The 19,842-nt window shown below is 38.7% G+C and overlaps 1 protein-coding gene across 5 annotated transcripts in view; it reads right to left on the minus strand.

Moving 5' to 3' along the window:
- Positions 1 to 19,842, minus strand: part of LOC134218157 (glycerol-3-phosphate dehydrogenase [NAD(+)], cytoplasmic) — a 50,751-nt gene that overhangs the window by 25,718 nt on the left and 5,191 nt on the right. For all 5 annotated transcript variants that reach the window (XR_009981269.1, XR_009981268.1, XM_062697052.1 and 2 more), the window contains exon 2: positions 12,776 to 12,953. Coding sequence is in view for 3 of the 5 variants with exons in the window: in XM_062697052.1 (XP_062553036.1) it covers positions 12,776 to 12,953 (178 nt within the window). In the remaining 2 variants the exon portion in view is untranslated. The remainder of the gene's footprint in view (positions 1 to 12,775; positions 12,954 to 19,842) is intronic.

Raw genomic sequence — 19,842 nt, forward strand, 5'->3', positions numbered from 1 at the left:
TCTTACGAACGAGCGTAAGGTAATCCAAAGGTGGCGGCAGCACTATGAAGAGCACCTGAATGGCGATGTGGCAGACGAAGATAGCGGCATATGGTGATGGACCTGGGGAAACGCGCGCAGGACATAATTCTACCGGCTCAGGATCTCCAGGAAATCCAGGAGGAGATTGGCCGGCTGAAGAACAACAAAGCCCCTGGGGTTGACCAACTACCAGGAGAGCTATTTAAACACGGTGGTGAGGCACAAAAAGGGCGGATTGTAGCAATTACCGCGCAATCACATTGCTGAACGCCGCCTACAAGGTACTCTCCCAAATATTATGCCGTTGGCTAGCACCAATTGCAAGGGAGTTCGTGGGGCAGTACCAGGCGGGTTTTATGGGCGAACGCTCCACCACGGACCATGTGATCGCCATTCGCCAAGTACTGCAGAAATGCCGCGAATACAACGTGCCCACACATCATCTATTCATCGACTTCAAAGCCGCATATGATACAATCGATTGAGATCAGCTATGGCAGCTAATGCACGAACACGGATTTCCGGATAACCTGACGGTTAATCAAAGCGACGATGGATCAGGTGATGTGCGTAGTTCGAGTTTCAGGGACATTCTCCCTTCGAAACCCACAGGGGGTTACGGCAAGGTGATGGTCTTTCGTGTCTGCTGTTCATCATCGCTTTGGAAGGGGTAATACGAAGAGCAGGGATTAACACGAGTGGTACAATTTTCAATAAGTCCGTCCAGCTATTTGCCTTCGCCGACGACATAGATATTATGGCACGTAACTTTAAGAAGATGGAGGAAGCCTACATCAGACTGAAGAGGGAAGCCAAGCGGATCGGACAAGTCATCAACACGTCGAAGACAAAGTACATGATAGGAAGAGGTTCAAGAGACGACAATGTGAGCCACCCACCGCGAGTTTGCATCGGTGGTGACGACATCGAGGTGGTAGAAGAATTTGTTTACTCGGGCTCACTGGTGACTGCACTTGGAGTTTTCGAAAGGAAAGTGCTGCGTACCATCTATGGTGGGGTGCAGATGGCGGACGGTACGTGGAGGAGGCGAATGAATCACGAGTTGCATCAGCTGTTGTGAGAACCATCCATCGATCACACCGCGAAAATCGGACGACTGCGGTGGGCCGGGCACGTAGTCAGAATGTCGGACAGTAACCCGGTGAAAATGGTTCTCGACAATGATCCGACGGGCACAAGAAGGCGAGGTGCGCAGCGGGCAAGGTGGATCGATCAGGTGGAAGATGACTTGCGGACCCTCCGTAGACTGCGTGGTTGGCGACGTGTAGCCATGGACCGAGCCGAATGGAGAAGACTCTTATATACCGCACAGGCCACTTCGGCCTTAGTCTGAATAAATAAATAATAAATAAAAATAATCAAAATCGAGGTAGGGGAAAGTGGGGTAAGTTCGCCACTCTAAGCGATAACCTTTGTAATACCTTGTCTTTGACATAAGTATCAAAAAGCGCTGGTTAAAAAAATATAAATATCTTGTAAAAGCATAGCATTTAAGCATTAGGCGATTCTTAATCTTGGAGGTGACCTTGTCTCTATTACAGTTGGTAATACCACCCCTAGATGACGTATATCCAAAGTTTTATATGCTATCGATCATAATAACTGTAAATCTCCTCAAATCATTGTTGTAGATAAGCCATTGTTAAGTAAAAACCCTGGTAAATAAAAAATAATAATAATAATAAACCATTAAATTATGCAACCACACCACAACATTATAAGAAAATTCGAATTTTAACCACACCAATCAATAATATCAATACTTCAAGAACAAGTAAGGTTGCCAGAGTGCGTTTTTCAGTTTTATAACCCATTTGCATTAAAGTCATGTCCATTTAGAATCCGGAATCATTTATTGTATTGCAGCGGCACGGAAAGTGACCGCTGCAAGAATTCTTTTACAGCGGTTTGTCTACCTAGGCACCCACTTGCTGTGGTATAAATTTCACGAAGTTTCGTGCAGCGTGTCAAAAATTATTCCAGATGGAAGCCGCAAGGAGAGAAAAAAGTCTGCACACCCACGTTGATAATCCTGCTCTTCGACGATGGAACCTACGTCGAAATGGATTTCGGACAGCTTCCTAGCCAAAAATTCTACATGGTGACGGCACGAGGAGTAGCTCCTGCGAAGTTTAAGTTTGATTTTTGAACAAACTTGCAAAAAAACGGATGATTTTGGCAAGGGATATGCAGCTGTGGGGCAAAGACCTAAGTGTTTGTGACGAATAAGACGATGGACTCGAAGCTGTATAAGGAGGAATGTCTCAAAAACCGCGGTCGACCTTCCATAAAGCCCATAAAGGTCCCGTGAAGTTTTGGCCAGATTTGGCGAGTTGCCACTACAGCCGGGAAGTCATCCAGTGGTACCGCTATAATTACGAAGATTTCATCGATAAAAACATAAATCCACGCAACTGCCCACAGCTCCGGCCCATCGGGACATTTTGGGCAGTAATGAAGCGGAAGCTTAAGAAAAGTGGAAAAAGTGGAAAAACAGCTCGGGACGCGACTCAGATGACCAAAATGTGGAACAAATGTGTCAAGGAAGTTGACTCCGGAGGTGTGCAACTTTTGATGAGAGGAATGAAGAAGAAGGTATGAATTTTCACTAGAAACAAGAAGAAATTATTTGTATCAATAATTTTTCCTTAAAGTACAGTGAATTACCCTTATTTTGATGTATAAACCTTATTTGTACGTCAATCCGTTACCGAAATACAGATAATTCTATAATTCCGGATTCTAAATGGACATAGCTTTATTGTTAACCATCCATCGTAATAATAATGTAAAAATAATGGTAAATTAAGTCATAATCAACGTTGGCTGCCTTGCCCCATATGTCGATTTTGCCCCACTGTCCCCTATTATAGCGGTAGCACTTTTATTATCGCAGTTTAATGCATAGCCGTCGAAATTCCTATTAGTTAATTGATGATTTATTGTCTCGAGTCTAACTCGTTTCCCCAATCGGCATCCGTGAAATATTCGTCAAGAAGCACTGATAACTACGATAGTGTCAACACGCAGGACGAGGCAATCCGCCGAACAGAAGAAGTGGAATACGTCTATTCGAATGACGTCAAAGTTGCTTCAAAGTTGCCTCGGAGAGCAGAAAGCAGACCAGTCGGTTCATTTTAACCAGGACAAGAAGTTTGGCAACGAGAGAGTGCTGGGTATAATATGGAACCCGAAGTAGGACATATTTTCTTTCTCCACCGAGCACAGAGAAGGCGTTGAGGTAATTATACAACAAAGCCACAAATCGGCCATCTTGGAAGTCACGTGCTTTTATAGATAATTGTTCAAGGGCACGAGTTGAGAAAACCATAACGTGTACACTAATAAAAATTTACACATTTTTATTGACAAAAATCTAAAGAATTTTCCAAAAAAAAACTGAACTGATGGCGGCGGTACTCGGTTCAAAACTGTTGACAACGGCAAAGGCGCTTACTGTTCGTCGGCAGTTCTGCTCAGCCGGGTAAAGATCGGATCACCATAAATATAAACAAGCAGCGTTCAAGATCGGTGAGGTACTTAAAGGTACAAACGTGGCAGATTGGCGCTGAATACATTATCTGACCTTATAGAAATGAAATCCAATTATCAACGAAAAAATTCTTACTAAGAAATTTGCAATAATTATTAAAATTTCAATTTATTGAATTTTCAACAGCTCCAACCGTTTCCTACATATTCCGTTTTCGGGCTGCCACAGGCTCTATTGTTTCTGAATATCGACAAATCATTGATAGTGTGTTTCTTTCCGATCTTCATGATGATTTTGTAAACATGCCGATTTACATTTATTTTGCAAACTGCAAACAATTTTGCTTATAAGAAATTCTGTTTGGAAACTTATGTTAACTCGAAGTTCGAGAAGCTTCGACAAAAGGGGCCATTTTGTTGGATTTAAACCGTGTTATATCTTTTCAAAAATTACAGTTGATTGACAGTGTATTATAATATACGATGAACCAAACTCCATTAAAATGACCAATCTGTCTGTTTTATATCGTCATGTAAAAGTGTCCTCTCAATAAACTGAACAGTCCTTACGAGGCCGGTACCGAACGTTCCGGGGAGGGCCTATCTCGACGTTGAAGATTTCTGATGGGTGTCGGAACATAATCAAGGCAGCGGTGAAGTCGGTCCAGCAGAGAGAAGGTTTCCCGGACGACCAGCATACGTTGCAGAACAGTTTTGTGAAAAATACGATGCAGCCTTAATTGCTGTTGAAGCGGAAGTAATGCGAGTAGACGGGCGACTGAACCAAGCTGAATACATGCCGTATGATAAAAAGTAGCCAAGGAACCACAAGATAAAGGAGCTTCTCATCCAAAGCGTTTGGCCATGCCAGACGGTGTTCAACGAACTGCGACAAAAGGTTCCACATTCTGAAGCTTCGTGCAGCGATCCGGAAGGTGGTTGCTGAATGTGTCTAGTGCAAGGTACATCGGTGTCTACCGTAAGCCCCGCTGACGGCTCCGCTACCGGTGCAGTTAACCCCATTTAGTGCGGTCGGCGTAGTCTACCTTTAACCAATTACGGTCACGGTCAGCCGTCAGAGGGAGAAGCAGTGGGTGGCGCTGTTCACCTGTTTGGCAGTTCGAGCGGTCCACCTAGAGGTAGTACATAGCCTGTCATAGATGTTTATGCCTGATGGCGATTCGGTGTTTTCTTCCACGAAGTGGAACTTCAACCTTCTCGGAACCCCCCATATGAGCGGTGTCTGGGAAATAATGGTACGATTGGTAAAGGAGACGTTTTTCGATGATGGGCAGAGGACATGATAAATACCCGTCCTCTCATCTACATGTCGCAGGAGTTAGATGGGCTACCCCAAACCACTTTCTGCGCGGGGCGATCGTTGTGGAAGACCTGCAGATGGTTGGATCCTTTCAGTTGGCGGATGCGTTGCGGGATGTGTACCGGGCTTCGCAGTACTTAGCACAGTACAGAATGTGGAAGCGATGGTACAAGGAGTATCTGCCGGGTATCAACCGGCGAACAAAGTGCTATAAAGAGCGAAGGCCGTTAAACGCTGGTTACCTCGTTTTCTTGGTTGATGGGCAGAATCGGATGGCCTGGATCCAAGGAGTTGTGGAGAAGATAATCGAAGCGGCAGATGGTAAAGTGCGGCAGGCGGATGTGAGAACCAGCAGAAGTGTATTCCGGTGTGGAGTTATCAACTCGGCGGTGTTAGAAATAGTAGTACTCACTCAATACGTTCACCCAATCGTGAACAGTGAGCGCAGCGTATTTAAAATCGGACCAGTGAAAGTTGAAATTGGCAGGATTACGATCTGTATTTTGAAGAGTGGAGAGTTTGGAAAAAATATCTTCGAAAGTATGAAAAATGCATAATACGAAGATGTGTTGTCAGTGGAGAAGCAAGATGTGTCAATAGGAGAAAAGTGATTATAACAGGTTCTGATGAGACAGTAAGTAAAAGAAAAGAAACAAAGTTAAAAACGAAAAAAATTAAATAAATTTGTAATAGGATTAACGCCGGAAGTTCTGTTGCAATATTGATAGTATCCTTCAGATATTGCGGAAAACAAGGAAACTATTTCTTGTATGTGTGTATGCTTATTTCAATAACCAAAAATAATAAAAAAAAACTCGATATTACAGTTTTGAGCTGACCACAAGACTGCAACAGAAAAATAGTCTTCCTTTGGACCGATTCCGACCGAACACTACCCCATCATTTGGATCCTTTCGAGTAGCGCGAAGTTCCTTCGCAACAACCTTCACCAGGATTTGCACAAAAACTTCTAACCGCACTAACCGCGTAAACTTATTTATTTATTTATTTCGTCAAACATAATGTAGACTACATTAAAAAACTTATAACTATGTTCTATTGTAACTAATGTTCCTAAAATATTTTCTTAGGCTCATACGAGGCATGGCTAAATCAATTGCTTCATAATACTGATTGTAAACAGACATCATTTGATTCATTGGACTAAATTTTGCATAATTTGTTCGATGATGACAGGTGGCAAACAAGTTTCGATTTCTCAATTGCCGAGTAGGAGTGTAAAAATTTAAACAAGACAATAGTTTGGTGGAATCAATGCGGTGCGAAACAATATCAAAGGGCATGCCAGAATGATGGCCCAGTCAGCGGCGAGTTTTGACAGTTAACGCTTGTATTTTCTGTCAAAACACGCCGCTGCGCTCACCATACTAGCTGGGCCATAACATGTATCTAGTCGTGTGAATTGTAAGGAACAGAAAACTGCCTCTCAATTCGCGAAACGGAACAATTTTTATCCGGTAACGTTCTTCTTCTGGATAAGGACACATAGCTTCTGGCTTACATCCAAAGGTATTAGAACTGTGGAGTTTGCGTAAGTTACTTTCAGCGTGTGTTTATAGATTCACACCTCAGCGTTTCAATCGGGGAGCAGCAAGCCATGAATCGGCTTCTTATGCTACGTTTAGACAAGGCAAGTGAATTGAGCAAGTCGCTTGAATTGAACGCGAACTGAACATTCTAACACCTTAATGCTACGTTTTGACAGGGCAAGTGAATTGAACAACTCAGTTGAATTCAATTGACTTGCCAAAAGTTGAACATGTTCAACTTTCTTTTCGTTCAAGTGAATTGAATTAAGGTGTTTACACGTTCAGTTCGCGTTCAATTCAAGCGACTTGCTCAATTCACTTGCCTTGTCTAAACGTAGCATAATTCAATTAACCCTCTCCCGCCTATGGTGTCTGTGGTGCACCATCAAATTTTGCACCTTCTAACCTTCATCGAATTGTTTCAACAACAAAAAGGAATATTGGACACATTTTTATGGTTCCATTAGACTGGAAATGTAATCAATTTTGAGTATAAATAGTGAAATTATTGAAAACAATCAATTAACTATTTATTTACAATCAAAAACTTTTTTTTTCGCTTTCCACTAATTTTGGCTATGCCAAATAACTTTTGTTCTAGCATTTTTCTCAAAGATGATTCCTTCCTATTGAAATCTTTGAAAAAAGTCGTGGGCGGGAAAGGGTTAACTTGAACGAAAAGAAAGTTGAACATGTTCAACTTTTGGCAAGTTAATTGAATTCAACTGAGTTGTGCAATTCACTTGCGCTGTCAAAACGTAGCATTTTATTGTCAGATCTTTGTGACGGGATTTCTAGACCCCTCCCCCTCCCTCTGTCACGCTTTTTTGTATACCTAGTACATGCACTGTCACAAAATCGTAGACTGCCTCCCCCCTAAAACCTGTGACATCATTTTTGAATGACACCTTTGTTGTTTGGAAAACCACATGGTGCGTCTGGAAGACCACTGGAAAAAACTGTTTTTGTTTAGGAAGACAGTCGGAAAATGGTTTTGGTTTGGAAAACTACAAGGCGATTCTAAAAATTCAAAGACAAATCACAAAACACCCTGAAAGACTGCCAGAGAATATTTCGTGGTTTGAAAAATCACAAAACGCGTCAGCAAGACCGCTGGTTTGGACAACCACAAGGTGCGTCTGAAAGGCTGCCGGAAAATGCTTTACAACATACTACTATTTACAAATTTCAGAAAATTTCCTTTAATATTTTTTATATTTATTTCAGTAGGGAGAATGACGGCTTTGGCAGGTTTTGTTCTATTATTGGCAGGGGGGTTTTTTATGACTGACTAGGCTCAAATTTGGCCTAAGCATTCTTTGCATATCAAAGAATATTGTGACCATATTTCATAAAATTTGGTCGACAAAAACCCCCCTGCCAATAATAGAACAAAACCTGCCAAAGCCGTCTGTCCCCCTATAATGATCCAGCAAAATTCTAAAAAAATCCGTAAATTTATTTGAATAATGTATCTTTGAGATTCGCTTAATTCATCTTTTCTGTTGGGGGCATTTTTGAAGTCTACTACTACTTTTTGAAGTTTGTCATTTGAAAAAAAAAAATTTTAATTGACAATTCTTCCTTCTTTAGGAATATTATGCTAATATGCATTTATAATTTCGTGTTATTTTCATTATTAAACTCATAAACATTAATATGAATAATTATTACCTTCTCTTATAATATCAATAATTCTTTTTCATTATTTTCATGAGTCGATATCGATAAGAATCGATAATAAGAACATATATAAATAATAATCGATCGATAAGAATCGATCGATAAGAACATCGACTCATGGAGTTTTGACTGTAGTTACTACATGCTACAAAGTTTTTCGGAATATATTGTCGCGCTCTTCTTAAACGCTCAGCTCTTCACGGTGATAACGCGCAAGCAAAGATTGCGCAGCAGCGCGCCAATAAGCTTTTACACATGGTGCGAGTCTGAACTGTTGCATTTAATAAGCCGCCGAATGGGGTTGCCATGGCTGAAAAGCCGCCGTGTGTACAGTAAATGGGCGCGCTCCGGCGCAATTGAACGGAGGCCATGGTGCCCCGATAGACCGTTATTATAGAATAAAAATGTCCATCAAAACCAAGTACAGGACTCGATTCCTGTGGTAATTCTGCACCTCTGGACCAATTTTTAAAAAAATCCCTAGGAGAAATCTCGAGAAATCTTGATTTGAAGTTTTTAGTTAAGAAATTTCAAAGGAATCCATATAAGAATCCAAAAATATTACCAAAAACCCTGATACATCCACCTAGAAAGATGTCCTTCAATTCTTCTTGTACCTGCCGGTCGGAAGTAACCACCAGCTTTGCAGGGTTGCTGTCCGGCATTCTTGAAATATGCCTTGCCCTTCGTACCCTTCCAGCTTCAGCTACCTTCTGGGTACTGGCTTCGTCGTAGAGCTGGGCGAGCTCTTGTTTCATCCTTCACCGCCACACACCATTATCTTGCTCAACGCCAAAAATGGCCCAAAGCACGCGTTGCCGTTATTAAAACTATAAATATTTACAACTGACTTATCTTACCAAACTGACTTAAGTATGTTTTTGTTTGGCTAACTTGCTCGAGTTTAGTATAAGTGTTGCTATCAATGTTGGGTAAAAGGTAAAAATTAATTTTAATTTAGTGTTTATGTTCATAATGAAGAGAAGTAAGACTAGAGTTCGTGTAGAATAATAGTAGTTAGAAGCTGTTTTACTCGATCACAGCACTTATTAACCGATCTTTGCTGCCAAATCTCGTCAAAGTTCTAATCAACGGACTAGAAAAAGCATGTTTGATATGTAAGCCAAAACCTATTCCGGTACCTCTACAGAACTCTGAAACATGATAATTCAAGATATGATACTTTGACGTGAATGGAAGCTGCGGCTTTGTCTAGCTGCTAGCAAAGCCATCCATTGCTTCCTCGAAACCATGCTCGAGTTTCAAAGAGCTGTATCTTGCGTACACTTTTTTGAAATCATTCAGAATCAGAACCTGCTGATTGAAATATTAAATAGAAAATTGTTGATGTTTAAGCAGAGTAATGACGTAATCCGAAAGATCGGGACTCTAGTGAACTCTATGCAATTTGTTGATGCCTCATCTGTACTTGGTTCACCCATAAATTTACTCAACATGGCAATTTTCGAGCAACTTTAAAATCGTATTAACAATTCCGAACTAGATGTGTAGTGACGGAGATAAGCAAAGGTTCATTTTGTTTCTTTATTAAAGTGTTTATAAAAGTTCAAAAATTGAATATTTTATCTGCGTCGTAACCGAAAACCCAAAAGCTTGTAATTTTTTTCTTTCTCTCGCGCATTTTTCCTGTTGTTTTCCTTGGTTCTCGAGATCTTATTCTATATGCCGAGCTCACTCTTGAAAATCGTAGCTTTTCCTTACCCCCATCTTTGGAGTCATTACCAGTCCGATGATCCTTTTGCGGGGAAATCTCAGAATATGATAAAGCTACATCAATTCAATTGTTACAGCATCTGCCGAAGATCTAACCTGTTATATAATGCTAAACCACTACACTACTTTAAACAAATCTTTAAGCTGTTGGTTTTTTTCATAATTTTTTTCCGTACTCCAATCTTTTCTTCTGATGCTCGAATACATTTGTGAATACAATAAAAAAATACAACTTTAATCTGAATGGCATTCAACAAAGAATCTGCAGCCTGCACGTGAATTCATGAATGGCTCTGAACGAGAGGTAGCATTCTTGGAGATAGACGGCTTCAAGCCATACAAAAAACATACCTAAGTCAGTTTGGTGAGCTTAATCAGTTGTAAAAAATTATAATTGTAATAAAGGCAACAAATGCAAACTGGTTGAAAACAACTTGGACCACTTTTTGGACGGCTTTGATACCTTTGGGTATATTATTGAATTAAAATATAGATTCTTTTGAAATTTCTTAATTTAAAACTTCAAATCAACATTTCTCGAGATTCCTCATAGGGATTTTTTTTAAAAAATAGTCCAGAGGTGCAGAATTACCACAGGAATCGAGCCCTGTACTTGGTTTTGATGGACATTTTTATTTTATAATAACGGTCTACCGGGGCACCGTGGAGGCTGATTGAGATAATCACGATCTGAGTGTTTATCTAGGGATGCATAATAACTAAATTAGTAGTCAAAGCGGAATTACCGGTTGGATCAGATATCTTCATTTATTTTTTTTAAATACTTTGTTTAGGTAATTTTTACCTTCAGCCACGTATCTTACCGCACGACTAGCAGTACTAATTTACATATGTCTTCCATATAGGTATCATTTCTCAGAATCTGCGAAATTTTTGATAAATATTATTTTTAAGACGACTGTTTGAAAGGACAACAGTTGGATTATAAAAAAAGAAAAGATCACCATCTTCGGCCAGAGGTCGCACATACTGAAACTAGCATTTAGACGATGGATAGGACACTTACGCAACACCCAGTGGACAACTGGAAAATTTTCCGCTTTTCGAAAAAAAATCACCCTACTAGGGCGGGAATCGAACCCACCACACTGCATAGCTCGCAAAAGCGCTTAGACGCTAACCGCACGGCCGTGGAGTCCGCGTATCAAACGTATGAATCAGACTTTTAGATTATTGGAAAACCACAACCTGCAAGCTATAATATCATAATACTGAACAACAATTTTGTTTAACATATTGGCTTTGCTTTTGCACATTAAGCTACCAGTTGCGTTCCATACATCTAAATCAGTTTTTCTTTTAAACATGTAGCCCTCAAAGGACCCGAAAACTTTTTCTTACAGCCAATTTCTCTAAATATGATATTGGCGGCGTGAGAGCCGAATTAGTGTCAAATGACATTAATGTCATGACATTCCATGACATTTTTTTAATCTCGCCATCATGGCTCACACTTTGTATTTAGAACAATGATCTGTTTGACAAAGTTCTAGGACCCTTTAAGTACTACATTTTAATCAAAAAATCCTAATTGTAAATGACTTTTGGAAAAAGTTATTAGAAAATTAGTAATAGCAATGCCATGACATTTTTTTGACATTTCCCATCACTGATTCAAATCCAATCTAAATCAAATCCAAATCTATTTAAACTCAATCCAAATCTAATTCAACCCCAATCCAAATCTAATTCTAATCACATCGAAATACAATTCAAATCCAATCTGATTAAATTTTAAATCCAATCCAAATCCAACCCAAATTCAATTCAAATCCCATCCAAATCGAATTCACATCCAATTGAAAAAATTGACGAAATTTTGACAAATACAATGATGGGATAAAAAGCAATTTATTATGATTTGTCAAATCTAACGCGAACTCATTTTTATCTAATTTCACAAAATCAATGCATTTGGTAACTGGTGGGTCGCAAGCAATATGGGATTCTGCATGTCCAAATGTTTGGGAACCTCTGTCCTATCCTATATTGCGTTCAAATTATATTTAGTTATCAGCCCCTTTCGATGCAAAATAAAGCAATTGCACCGGCAATAAGGCTTAGTTCCAAAGTGTATGGTTCGAGCTCGTTATCTAGGAACCCGAAAATAAACGATTACCGGTGTGAACTTTGCCTCTCCACGCGTCGCACCAGACAGAGTTTCCAAAAAAAAAAGTATAATCGTAGACATTCACCCAATCAACTGAGCACAATATTTCAACGTAGGTTGTCGCAAACATGAAATAATCAATTGTTACTACACTCAAGCATAGAGTAAACACAAGCTCCCAGCACTTAACGATAGTGGCGGTATTATTTCGATTTGAGTTTGCCCCCTGTTTTGCGGAGACCACTCATCAACAGTAAGTTGAGCATGTGGTGTTGAAAGCATATTGATAAGATAAATGCTAATCAACTCTGTGCGACAAGTGATGAGCTATAACAACACGAAAGCAAGCAGCCATACAACATGTACAACGCCCACTAATGAATCTTTACAAGTGACTGAGATTGTTTCTATTTTATGCGCGCGTGAAACAATTTCACTATTTGCACGTCCGCTCAAATGCTTTTTTCATTCATATTTATCTTCTCGAAAACTAGCTAAACGATAATTTTTGTTAACATCCCAACTATTACGAAACAACGTTCACGGGCAATTGTCAAACGAAGTTCAAAGTTCTTCCCTTTCTCCAAGGACCGATCGACCACATTTCGAGAGCTTCGATCTTGGCGGCCGATCAAGTGCATTATATCGTTATAAATAGACAGCCCCCATCAGACGGTTGTGGAAGAGAATGCAGTAGACGTAAACCAACAAACACACTTCAATGGTGGTGCACCATCCATCCATCGTAAAATCAATGACATTGCAGTCAAAGTACTTGAAAAATCAAAAAAATTGGAAAAAAATTCTTCCCGGGTTACTTACGACATTCTCTGGTAGTTTGTGTCCAGGCAGGTACTTGACGTTCTCGTGTGTGGTGTTGATGATTTCGGTGAGTTTCTTTCCTTCAATCATTTCCTCGAACACGTACATGGTGACCTGGTCCTCGAAGTTCGGCAGCCTCTTGGCGTTGACGCCGACAATTTTGGCGATGGCCGAACCCCTGCAATGGAAATTAGGAAAAATTGAAAAGGTTGTTAGTGTTGGGACAAGTTATTTATATATTTATGAAAATGATCTTCTCTTTAGAAGCAGGCTGCACGGATGTTGAAAGCAACCAAACTAAACTAAATGCACCTAAGGCAGGCAGGCATTTTCGGCTCTTCGCCATAGCCACGAAAACTAATAAAAGAGACACTTTTTTGTCAACGGATTAGTACCAAATCGTAAGCTTAGAAAAAACCTACTGCTATAGCAGAATTCTAATAAATGGGAGTTGCTTTTGTTGGTTTTAGTCCCTACGAAGATGGACGGCAATACCTGCCATGTCCCTACTTAAAATTAATTGAGTCCTAGAGTTATAATTGGTGCACCAAATGCCCAGATATCTACAAAAAAAACTATAATTCACATTGGACTTGAATTCGTAATGGACAAAAACGTGTTCTATATTCCATACTTGTCATATAAAACACATCGATACATCCGTATTATAACTAGCATAGGCAATTATGCGCAGGAGAACAACTTTTCGTGCCGTTTTGCCAAGCCTAAGCAATATTTTCAAGGACGAATAAAAGTGTCTTTCATACCCAAGCAAAGTCCAAGGTCCCGTCGAACAAGTGATTCTATGCGCTTTTCACGGCGTGTGTCGGTCGATGCATCATCAACCACCGACCACACTCGCTACTTCGCGCTAAAGTTAGCTAACCGTCGCACGATTGAGAAAATCATTTTAGGTCAGTATATTTTTACGCTACGTCTGCCTCACATCTTTTTCACAACGGAGACATTTTTTTGCTGTTGTTTTCGAAATAATATGATGTAAACACAAGCTGTTTTGTGAACGTTTTTCTTTCGGTGGCTGGTCCGTTTCTGCATATAATCCACATATTGTCTTAGAAGTCCAACATTTATATTTTGTTGGCGATGATCTTACAATCAATCGCAGCATATATAAGTAGTCAAATTAGCCGTCTAAGACGAGTTAATTCCACCAATTATTTTCGATATCTTTGCACACAGTTGTGGTCGAAATACGTATCTGCAAAGATATCGAAAATAATTGGTGGAATTAAATGGAGAGTACTTAACTCGTCTTAGATGGTTGAATACATTCCACTAAAAGAGCTTTATATATTTTCAGTCAAATTAGATTGATTAATCAAGAACCCATATTCCTATTGTTTTGTGTTCAATTTTGAAGTAATTTTGATCAATAATTAAGTCATTTCGAAAAGGCGTTCCATGCCTTGTGGTGTAAGGCAAGTCCTTAAATTCTTCGTTTTTCGTGACTTGAATTATTCCATAAAATTGTTGAATATTTTCAAGATATACCCAAAATCGTATGAATAGAAATTTGCAGATCGGCAGAACTATAATAGTTATTACAAAATAAAAAAGTCTTCATTTGCAAGCTATATTAAGGTACAGTGGGGCAAGTGGGTAAAGGAAATCGTATATTTCATGTTCATCAAGTCATAAAAGTTGAAGATAATATTGAAATTGATCATATTTATGACATAACGAATCATCTATCCAATCTTTATATGCCTGCGAACAAGATCTTTGAAAACTATTTTTAGGATACAAAATATTTGGCAAACCAAAAATTCGGTTTCAATTTTTCACTTGCCCCACATGTGGGGTAAGTGAAAAATGATTTTAAAAGAGGATTTTTCAATATAAGAACACATTTTCTGTTCATGTATTTCATGCAAATGATAACTATACTGAATAGAGCATAACTGTGACCTGTTAAGGTGCTTTTTGACACTTTATGAGAGTCAAAGGGCGCTAGAGTGCCTCCAATAAATGATTTTTATATTTTTATGTTTTCTTTACTTGAATTTTTTGAGATCTAATATCTCATCTCCATTTGTGTCTAACACTACTTTCTATTTCTAGTTTATAGTGAGATAATGAACCTTGGCGATAATGCAGAGAAATTATCTTTGAAATATTCATCAAACCTGGAATCATATTCTGTTTCATGAACAATCCACTTATGATTTCAGTAGAAGAGTCTACATTACCAAATAAATAAATTTTACAAATTTCAACTAAATAAATCATAATAGTTGATATATTTGCAATAGTTATGATTATTGTATTTAAGCTAAGGTACAGTGGGGTAAGTGGGTAAATGGGGTAAGTGAAAAAACGCAAGTATTTCACTGATGAAGCACATAATTATTCAATTTCACTTCACAATCATACAAGGCCATTCAAATCAATGCGTTGAATAAGTGAAACATGAAATAATGAACCATTTCAACATGCGAGAGTAAAAGTTTATCAACCTTTCAAGTTTATCTTTTGCACAAGTTGTTTGCGTGTCAATAAATACAAATATTTTTTTTATGTTGGTTTCCATAACACATTCAATTAGTGCATTGATAAGTTGGTTTTCTTTGTAGTTTTGAATTCCAGCCACAAAAATATTGATATGAACATCATAAATTTTGAAAAAAATATTTTATTTCTTTGCCTGTTTTTTACCATGGGTGGGGCAAGTGAAAATTTTCCGACACTGAATGCATTTCTCTATTTTTCCAAACACAAATAATTCGTATATAAACAAATGATACCAATTCGAACTCATTCGAAGGCTTTTGGTTATTACAGTGATACGTGGTAATACTAAATCAGGAACCCAAAGTGCCAAGCGTGTCAGTGTTTTAAATAATCCATGTTTATATAGCTATATATTTATATAGCTTAAATACAATAATCATAACTATTGCAAATATATCAACTATTATGATTTATTTAGTTGAAATTTGTAAAATTTATTTATTTGGTAATGTAGACTCTTCTACTGAAATCATAAGTGGATTGTTCATGAAACAGAATATGATTCCAGGTTTGATGAATATTTCAAAGATAATTTCTCTGCATTATCGCCAAGGTTCATTATCTTACTATAAACTTGAAATAGAAAGTAGTGTTAGACACAAATGGAGATGAGATATTAGATCTCAAAAAATTCAAGTAAAGAAAACATAAAAATATAAAAATCATTTAATGGAGGCACTCTAATGCCCTTTGACTCTCATAAAGTGTCAAAAAGCACCTTAACAGATCACAGTAATGCTCTATTCAGTATAGTTATCATTTGCATGAAATACATGAACAGAAAATGTGTTCTTATATTGAAAAATCCTCTTTTAAAATCATTTTTTCACTTACCCCACATGTGGGGCAAGTGAAAAATTGAAACCGATTTTTTTGTTTTCCAAATATTTTGTATCCTAAAAATATTTTTCAAAGATCTTGTTCGCAGGCATATAAAGATTGGATAGATGATTCGTTATGTCATAAATATGGTCAATTTCCATATTATCTTCAACTTTTATGACTTGATGAACATGAAATATACGATTTCCTTTACCCACTTGCCCCACTGTACCTTATATAAATATATAGCTATATAAACATGGATTATTTAAAACACTGACACGCTTGGCACTTTGGGTTCCTGATTTAGTATTACCACGTATCACTGTAATAACCAAAAGCCTTCGAATGAGTTCGAACAGAGGCGTCGCGTGACCAATTCTTCAACCTGTGCACTATTTTAATAAATCGAGAAAAACACATAAAAGGGACCAGAAATGATAAACGAGTCATTTTTCAACATGTTTGCTTATTTTGTTGCATCTAACTGGTTCTTAGCTACTTCTTATTTTCTGAATTAACTCAAACTAAACTAAGCTTAAAAGTGATAGTACGTAAAATTAAAAATTACTGTCATCAGAATCGTTTCCAATGTGGCATATAAGACATATCGGAAATTATTGAGCTGACTTTCAATTCTAATTTGAGTCATTTTGCAAATGAGACGAAGTTTTAAATAGACAAAAGGAAATTTGAATATGTCAATCATGCAAAGTTACTAATAATAAATTAGCATGTAATAGCATGTCATATCAGAAAAATAAAGTCTGTACAATAAAGAGAACAATGAAGTTCATAGCCTTAACTCCTTTCAATTAATAATTATTCTATTTACAATTTATTTCTTTGATCAATAATCTGAACTGGGCAGATTTCGAACAGTTTGCAGCCCATCAGCATGGATAATAGCTCATAAATTTGTTTTGACCATTGACATTCGCCAACTAAATATATTAGATTTCTCGAAAAAAAAACCTTCAGAAATAAATTTCTTTGAAAATGTTGCCCGTTTCATATTTGCTAATTCGACGACAATATAGATTTTCATCAGAAGATGAAATGTCTGTTTACATTATGTTAATATTGTCGGATATTTAAATGTTGAATATAACAAGCGTATTTGTAAACAGACTTTATTGCAAACGATTATTAGCAGATGACAATTTCTGTTTAAATTGAGCTAATGTCGCGCTAGTATTATCGGACAGTACATTGTCGCCAGGATTAATGGATATGAAAACGGGCCATCCCAATCAAATATCAAAAGCGCTTTTGCTTCGCGGTGCTTATTCAAAGCGGAATTTTCGTCATGGAACGCTTTGAGGGAGCAGAAATGAGCGCGCTTTACTATTCTCTTTCCGATCGCTCTCTCTTCACCGAATCGCGCATGCGCTGTTTGAAGCGGTTCTCGATAGGCACCAAACTGTGCATTGCCAGCGTAGAACGCTTTGACTACCTATACATCGCCGATTGCGGTTAGAGCAGATGATCCACACATACAAAATAATGCGTGTATGATGCATGACAAAGCGTTCTCGGCTGAAAGTTCCGTGTTGATACAACATGTGGTGTCGGAGGGTCGTTTCGGTATCGTAAAGAAAAATATAACGCGCCCCCATCGCAGCATTAGGTTGCCTCACATCACATGCCGCCTATAAAAAAATCATTCATATTTTCCGTTTATATATCTAATAGTCAAATTTGCATGAAACATCTATCAAATGCACATAATTCAAATATATGTTTGGATTAGAAAGACATGAAATCTATCGAAAGTTTAAGTGTTGGGGATAAAATTGCCACATGTGCAGTGCACAGGTTGCACATGCGGACGCGACGCCTCTGAGTTCGAATTAGTATCATTTGTTTATATACGCCTAATAGAATTATTTGTGTTTGGAAAATAGAGAAATGCATTCAGTGTCGGAAAATTTTCACTTGCCCCACCCAAGGTAAAAAACAGGCAGAGAAATAAAATATTTTTTTCAAAATTTTTGATGTTCATATCAATATTTTTGTGGCTGGAATTCAAAACTACAAAGAAAACCAACTTATCAATGCACTAATTGAATGTGTTATGGAAACCAACATAAAAAAATATTTGTATTTATTGACACGCAAACAACTTGTGCAAAAGATAAACTTGAAAGGTTAATAAACTTTTACTCTCGCATGTTGAAATGGTTCATTATTTCATGTTTCACTTATTCAACGCATTGATTTGAATGGCCTTGTATGATTGTGAAGTGAAATTGAATAATTCTGTGCTTCATCAGTGAAATACTTGCGTTTTTTCACTTACCCCATTTACCCACTTACCCCACTGTACCTTATGTCATATTGAGTAACTTGATGTCAATGTTAGTTTGTGTTGCTGAAATGGCAGAAATTACTTCGTTTTTTTCTCGATCAGCTGTTGCATATTTTCGGATAGTTTTGGTTTGATCGAGGCGTTCCGGTCGATGAATTCATGGAAAGTGAGAAATGCTTTCTTTCTTACAAACATGAAATAGCTGGTACAGTAATGCAGGATGCCTTTAATGGGGGGTGATCTGATATGCCAATGTCCCCAAGCCAGCCATCTTGGATTTCATATAGAATTTATGTCCGTTTGTTTACATTTTATACTGAGAATACGCACCCCCCCCCCTCGTTATTCCCATCTACTAGCGAAGTTATTCATTTATATAGTTTACATTTAAACAGATAACACTGAATAAACAATTTGACGCCACAATACACGATTCGAGGCCGCATCTCTCCATCCTCGAAAGTTGTTTTGCACCCGGTCTGCCCACCTCGCTCGCATCGCTCCACGCCATCTCGTACCTGCCGGTTCGGAAGCGAACACCATCTTTGCAGTTTTGCTGTCCGGCATTCTTGCAATATGCCCTGCCCATCGTACACTCCCGGCTTTAGCTACCTTCTGGATACTGGGTTTGCCGCCAAAGATGGTCCTAACCACCCGTCTCTCGAATACTCCGAGTGCTTGCAAGTCCTCCTCGATCATTGTCCATGTTTCCGTAGAGGACTACCGGTCTCCAGCGTCTTGTACATGACACATTTGGTGCGGTGGTGAATCTTTTTTGACCGCAGTTTTTTCTGGAGTCATGACAGAAATCCTGCAAAGATGGTATTCGCTTCCGATCCGGCAGGTACGAGACGGCGTGGAGCGCAGCGAGCGAGGTGGGCTGACCAGGTGCAAAACTAGTTGGGGAGCGTGGGGCGCATTCGAGGATGGAGAGATGCGGCATCGAACCGTATACTGTGGCGTCAGATTGTTGATTCAGTGTTATCTGTTTAGATGTATGATACTGATGATGCCCCTTCGTATTGCACGACTAACATTATTATCAGCCGTTAGAAACGATCCAAGATAGACGAATTCATCAACCACTTCGAAAGTATCCCCGTCTATCGTAACACTGCTCCCCAGACAGACCCTGTCGCGCTCGGTTCCACCCACTAGCATGTACTTCATCTTCGATGCATTCGCCACCAGCGCAACTTTTGTTGCTTCATGTTTCAGGCAGGTGTACAGCTCTGCCACCTTTGCAAATGTTCGGCCGACAATGTCCATGTTATCCGCGAAACAAATAAATTGACTGGATCTGTTGAAAATCGTACCCCGGCTGTTACACCCGGGTCTCTGCATGAAACCTTCTAGCGCAAACCATTTGGAGTATTCGTCCGAAATCTGCACACAGTTTTGC

This window comes from Armigeres subalbatus, chromosome 2, assembly GCF_024139115.2.
Source record: "Armigeres subalbatus isolate Guangzhou_Male chromosome 2, GZ_Asu_2, whole genome shotgun sequence".
Taxonomy (NCBI): Eukaryota; Metazoa; Arthropoda; class Insecta; order Diptera; family Culicidae; genus Armigeres; species Armigeres subalbatus.